This window comes from Clytia hemisphaerica, unplaced genomic scaffold, assembly GCF_902728285.1.
Source record: "Clytia hemisphaerica strain Z4C2 unplaced genomic scaffold, Clytia hemisphaerica genome assembly, whole genome shotgun sequence".
NCBI classification, from domain to species: domain Eukaryota; kingdom Metazoa; phylum Cnidaria; class Hydrozoa; order Leptothecata; family Clytiidae; genus Clytia; species Clytia hemisphaerica.
Genome location: NW_027104412.1, coordinates 500870 through 507084, shown reverse-complemented (window position 1 = coordinate 507084; position 6215 = coordinate 500870). Strand labels below are relative to the sequence as shown.

Below are 6215 nucleotides of genomic sequence, written 5' to 3'. Positions count from 1 at the left end.
TTCCTTTGAAAATCATTTGCTGTATCAAAATTTTGACGAAAATCTTTTATTTTTGAATACAATTTTATCGTTTTGTTTTGATTTTTAAGAGAATTGACATTTAATCGGAGAAAAGGGAGCATATACATTTTCCAGGTGAGTAAACCATTTACTACCAATTTGATAGATTTTGTTCTTTTGATAAATTGGACTCGTATTTTAATCATTATTTGGCTTTGCTTGATTGAAAAAGTGATTTTTTCAGGAGCATCTTAAGAAATATTATTGCAATCGTTAAAAGATAATGATATGTTTTGTTTGTTTAATGATATTTTGAATTGGATATTTGCTATTGAGCACCTGGCTGACTGCTTTCTCGCTATTCAAATTGTTACAAATTAAAAAAAGAATCATTAGAAACCCCATAACTCGAACACGCAACCTAAATATTTTATTTGAGTGATACACGGTGAATCTACCATTGAGTTTAAAGCCCCGAAGAAATTAAAATTGAAACTTTTGGATGGGAAATGAAGTCACTTAGTGTCTATCTGAAACGTGTAACCTGCGTGGTTTTCACATAAACGCCAGAGTGAAAGAAATATTCATCGCTAGATTTCGAAAAATACGCCACGTGAAAACAAAGAAAGCACTAGATTCAATCCGTTATTCTGAATACGCAAATCTTTAATGCTTTACTTTTTCTTGCTTGAGAAGGGCTGAAGATTTTTCTTAGAGCCCTTTGAGCCTTAAACTCAATGTACCCATTGTACTCTGTCACATATTCTTGTCGCTATTAAATTTTAATTGTCTTTCTTTCTTTTCATTCAGCATGAAAGCTCTTCACGTGGGAGTGATGTTACTCCTACTTGTGGCTTTGATCGATTGTCGGGCTATCAAAAAAGGTATACTTTTATTCAATGTTTTTTACCTAGCTAAGGAATCTTCCTGAATTTTCAATGCAATGAAAGTAGAAAGAGCATCCCTTCTCGGTTACCTTTTCATGTTGTAATGATCCTTCTTTGTTATGTTTTTCGCTAAATTCGTCTTCACTGTCGATGCATAAAATTTCATTTACCTTATGGGGAGGAAAATAGTCATGATTTATCTATTTATTTCGGTCTCGATTATTTGGCCCCGATTCTTTGGCGCCTTTTCATAAATTATCTTGAGTGCAACGACTGCCTCGTTTTGAAACCATTGTCAAGGTGACTAAATTCCTTGGGTCTTCGAGTGCTACTTTCTATAAGTAGAGTAAACTTCTTATGAACTCCTCTGGGAATCAATTACCACAGTAATATTTTGAAAACGAGGAGTTGCTAGTGACGTAATTTATGGAAAGGTTTTATAAAAGTAAATATTTTCTGTGTTTGCATGATTTTAAGACAAATTCTACAGCTTGATTTTGTTTTGGCTAGGTGTTATTTTCTTCTCTCCTAATACTGTATATGATTATATGTACGGCCTTGCCCCCCATTCTTTGCTTACAATATATGCACGACCTAATCATCCAAGTTAAAACTGCAATGCATGAGACAGTATCAAATTAAAATAGTCTAGAGTAATCTTAGACCAATTCTAGTCAGGCGTGATGTGTGAACTTAAGGGATTTTTCGAAATAAAGAATAAAGCAATTTCGGAACAAATTTTGAAAAAAAACTTTTTTGAAATTTTTGAATAATTCCCTTTACTTTTTTAGGGAAAGATCACAAAAAGTCTTCAAAGTTATCACATCATGCTCGTAAATTTGCTACCGAAGCCTCGAAAAGTATTTATCAGCATGCGCTAGACGAAACTAAAAAAGACTTGGGAGAGGCGATAGATAGTGCAGTTCAAGCATATACTGAACAGACTATTGGAGGTAGGATACATACAAGGCTAACAAAGTGAACTTCGCCATATTTTAGAATACCTGCGACTCACAACCCCAACCCCCCGGTCACGAGTCCCTGATGTAACTCACTGGAAATAACTGGAACCTTTTCCCAATTATTACAATAGATAACATCCTGTTCAAAGAATGAATGTTCTATCCCATTTCATAATGTGCTTCTCATTGTAAATCCACTCTCCATACATTTAACGAGATGTACATACCCCTAGACTCGTCATTTTTGAGCATTTTCACAAAGACAATTTTTACATAGAGATGACCTAGAATAGATTTGCATGTCTTACAACAACAACAACACATCTACTGTAGAAAAATGCCAAAAATAACTTGTATCGCGCATGTATCGTCATTTAACCAAACGCATTATAAACAGGATTTAGCTGAACAATCTAAAAAAGCAAACACTTTCTTACACCATCAACTCCATTATTCGACCAAACTTCTTCATTTTTCAAAGGTCATAAAGGCAAAAAGAAAGAAGTCACGCCAGATACATCTTCAGAGGACCAAAGTAAACGACATGTCCAAAGTTATAATGATCCTTTAGCTGAGCAAAACCCTGATGAAGATGAAGCTCATCCAATGCCACAACCAGGCCATGTTCCACAAAACTTAAATGGGATTATCCAAAAATATAAACCAAAGAAAGTTCAAGATGATAAGAAAAACAAAAACAAAAACAAACAAGACAATAAGCAGTCATATGCTGCAGGAACTTGTAAGTTAATAAAATTCCTTTCCTTCAGCAGTGTAACCCTTTCATAAATTTAAGTTTGGTTAAACCCTTCTTAAACTAATTTTTCAAGATTGTGCTTTTCTCAGATGCTTTTTTATACTTTTAGATAGTTCTGTTAGTTTTAAACTTCGTAGATTAAAGTGTTACGATTGATGAAATTGAGATTCAGTGTAGTTTTGACATCTTTCATTCCCTTTAGCCGATTCAGAAAATTCAGAGGAAGCACCTGATGAAGCTGAGGCACCACCACCAGGAGGTGCCCCACCCGCAGGTGGTAACCCACCACCTCCAGGAGGTGCTCAGCCACCTCCTGCTGGAGGGCAGCCCACAACTACTCCAGCACCACCTCCTGCTGGTGATGATGATGACAGTGATGATAGCGATGATGATGCTCAGCCACCTGAACAAAAACCAGCCCCAGGAGGCGGCTCTCCTCCTCCTCCAGGTGGTGCTCCTCCACCACCAGGAGGTGCCCCACCCCCTCCAGGCGGTGCCCCTCCACCACCAGGTGGTGTCCCACCCCCTCCAGGTGGTGCTCCCCCACCACCAGCAGGAAAGAAACCACCAACAGAAGCCAAATCTGACGGAGATGATCAAGAAGATTTGAAAGCCTTACTAGATGAAAGTATTGGTAAGATGTCCAGCCATTCACAACGAATTCTAAAATAAAGACTGGAATGGAAAAGGAAACGATCTAGAACGTTGAAGATCCGAAAAACCGGATTTTCTTCAAGGTTGAAGAGATTCTTTCAGATGTCAAATAATGGCTGCTGCAGATATGGAAATTTGGAAACCTCGTTAAAAAATCAGATTCCCAATTCCAGTCTTAATTTTGGAGTTCGTTGATCAAATCAGTTAAATCTAAAAGTTATTCAAAAATAAAATCTCGATGCATCAAAAGCTAATAGATTCTAATTAGTCACTTTTGAGTATCACTTCAATATTCAAATAGGTCAAAAACCTCCTTTTCTTTCTTTTCATCTATTTAGGAAACTTAGTCAAAGCAAATCAAGCTGTAGAAACACTCTTATCTGCCAGCAGTGGAGGTAAGAGCTTTTTACCGTTTTCTTCTCCTGCCAATACTGCACCCACTAAACCAGGAATTTCCTCATCTTATCTTTGTAATTATTTTTACTTTTAGGATCATCTAGTGGACCCTCTCCATCTGGAGGTGCTCCCCCACCCGGTGGTGCTCCTCCTCCAGGCGGTGCCCCTCCTCCTCCAGGCGGTTCCCCTCCACCCCCAGGCGGTGCTCCTCCTCCAGGCGGTGCTCCTCCTCCAGGCGGTGCCCCTCCTCCTCCAGGCGGTTCCCCTCCACCCCCAGGCGGTGCTCCTCCTCCAGGCGGCGCTCCTCCTCCAGGCGGCGCTCCTCCTCCAGGCGGTGCTCCTCCTCCAGGCGGCGCTCCTCCTCCAGGCGGCGCTCCTCCACCAGGTGGTGCTCCTCCTCCAGGCGGTGCTCCTCCACCACCAGGTGGCGCCCCTCCCACTGAGGCTAAACCAGATGAGGCTGCTGGTGCTCCTCCCCCTCCTGGTGGTGCCGGTGGCGCTCCTGGAGCAGCAGGTGGCAAAGGTGGAGACTGCACTGGTTGCGAAAACCCATACTGCTGTGCCGAACCCTTTGGAGCTACCTCAACTGTTATTCATTTCCCAGCACCACCATGTGCCTGTGCTCCCCCACCACCACCTTGTATGGCAATGCCATGTCCACCACCCCCTCCTCCATGTGCTTGTGCACCACCACCTCCTCCCCCCCACCTCCACCACCGCCGCCGCCGCCACCGCCACCACCTCCACCTCCACCTCCTCCACCACCTCCACCACCACCACCCCCTCCTCCTCCTCCTCCTCCTCCACCACCACCACCATGCCCAGTACCATGTCCTGCACCTTGTCCAGTAGCATGTGCACCTCCACCACCACCACCTTGTGCACCAGCCTGTATGCCCCCAGCTTGTGGACCAACCTGCAGTCGCGATTGTTGTGAGTGGGATCAAGTCGTACCATCAGGTGCATTGGCAGGGGCCCTCGCTAACTATGCTAAAGATCATGGCAAATAAATTGGACGAAACAGACATTCTTTAATATTCCTATCCTAAACACAATGTACATTAATATTTTCCTTTCACACTTGCATGTTTATATTTTATGACAAAGTTTTTTTTCTGTTTATAATTTGACCGAAATGAATAATTTTAGAGACGAAACCAAAAAAGGTTAATGGTGATAGTGGGTGCAGTGGTGTGTTTTCTACTTTCGTATAATTTGTCTATGATCGCTAACTGAATCACAATGACACACAAACACACACGCTTAAACCAAGCAAATGTTTATTTTGTCATTTAGGTTTACCACTGCCTCCACTATCACCATTTCCATGCAGTACTTGTACTATAATATGTTTACCTGGCTGTGATACAACTTGTTGTCATGGGGGTAACAAGAAAAATAAAACTTTCAATGCTAAACTACATCATCGTAAAAAGACACGGCATCATGATAGAAAATCTCATAAAGGATATATTTCCGATGATGATAAAAGACATAACGATAATAACAATATGGTTGCCCCTACCATGCCTTCATTGCCCTTATCCAGATTTGTAGTGGCCCCAACAATGCCTGCACCACCGACTGTATGTTGTGACAAAGACCATCCTGTAATCTTGAACTGTGATATCCCACCATGCCAACCGACCAATTGCATCTATTGTTATAATCCTGGTTCACCGGTCGTCGGGAATAGCCTAATTATACCGAATGCAGGCTGAAAGAGGATAATTTGTACATGGGATATTTACGTAGAGGAGCTGATGTATATTCATGTATAACTAACATTATAACTGATGCATGTCCATCATATCCAACCTTATGTCGTCATGGAGACGAACCGTTCGTTCTGAGCATGCGCACATGAACGTGAATTGTGACTCTATGGATAACTATCTACGGATGAACTAACTACAACATAATTATCGTATATCATAGTTTTGTTATCGAATCTTTTGCTAAATGGCCAGTTAGTTCTATAGTTGGCGCATATATTACTTTTAAGCAAAGTAGGGCCTAGTTGGTGACATAAAGGCTTTTCTTTAGAACACGTTGACTACACAGATATCTGTAAAGCCCGAAGGGCTAGATAGGCAACTTTAAGCTTTCTCCAGCAAAAAAAAGTGAAGCAAAAATTTGACTTTTTAAATTTCGTGCCGATGGATAGGATCTAGCATTTTAATTGTTTTTGGAGCGCGAGATCAAAAAAGTAGGCGGCAAACGCTATTTCACATCTCTCAAACCGGTGGAATTGCATATTTTACTCACGTGACTTTGGTAGGAAATCCTTCCAAATCTAGGCTTCACTTTTCGATAAAAGCTGCGAATCTAGCCCTTCGGGCTTTACAGATCTGTGGTTGACTACTGATTTTTTATTGAAAAATTGACAAGAAATCTTTAAGAACAAGCTTTGTACTTAAGGAAAGCCTTCTAGTTAAAGACTTTGCTCAGCGAAAATTTAGTATAGTTTTGTTACTAGATAATGACACTTTTAGGACAATTTTCATATTTATAAAAGATACAAATATAAGGCATTTACACTTATGTCTTGAATGAAAA

General features: G+C 40.7%; 1 protein-coding gene across 5 annotated transcripts; it reads left to right on the top strand.

Moving 5' to 3' along the window:
- Positions 1-6215, top strand: LOC136820253 (basic proline-rich protein-like). 5 transcript variants are annotated; one of them, XM_067076447.1, is made up of 7 exons: positions 2-135; positions 811-884; positions 1679-1840; positions 2331-2591; positions 2809-3240; positions 3599-3655; positions 3751-6215. In XM_067076447.1, exons 2-7 carry the CDS (start codon positions 812-814, stop codon positions 4506-4508), a joined length of 1743 nt encoding a protein of 580 aa, XP_066932548.1. In that variant the 5' UTR covers positions 2-135; position 811; the 3' UTR covers positions 4509-6215. The 5 variants fall into 5 exon arrangements, with proteins under 5 accessions (XP_066932549.1, XP_066932548.1, XP_066932551.1 ...); XM_067076452.1 differs by having other exon boundaries at positions 4-135; positions 4953-6215; XM_067076448.1 differs by lacking the exon at positions 3599-3655 and having other exon boundaries at positions 1-135; positions 3751-4592.

What these genes read in the sequence shown, in the direction of transcription:
- LOC136820253 (XM_067076447.1), top strand. Translation starts at nt 812, where the DNA reads ATGAAAGCTCTTCACGTGGGAGTGATGTTACTCCTACTTGTGGCTTTG. An exon ending in TACTGAACAGACTATTGGAG is followed by an intron (nt 1,841 to 2,330) that starts GTAGGATACATA and finishes CATTTTTCAAAG; the next exon opens with GTCATAAAGGCAAAAAGAAA. An exon ending in CTTACTAGATGAAAGTATTG is followed by an intron (nt 3,241 to 3,598) that starts GTAAGATGTCCA and finishes TCATCTATTTAG; the next exon opens with GAAACTTAGTCAAAGCAAAT.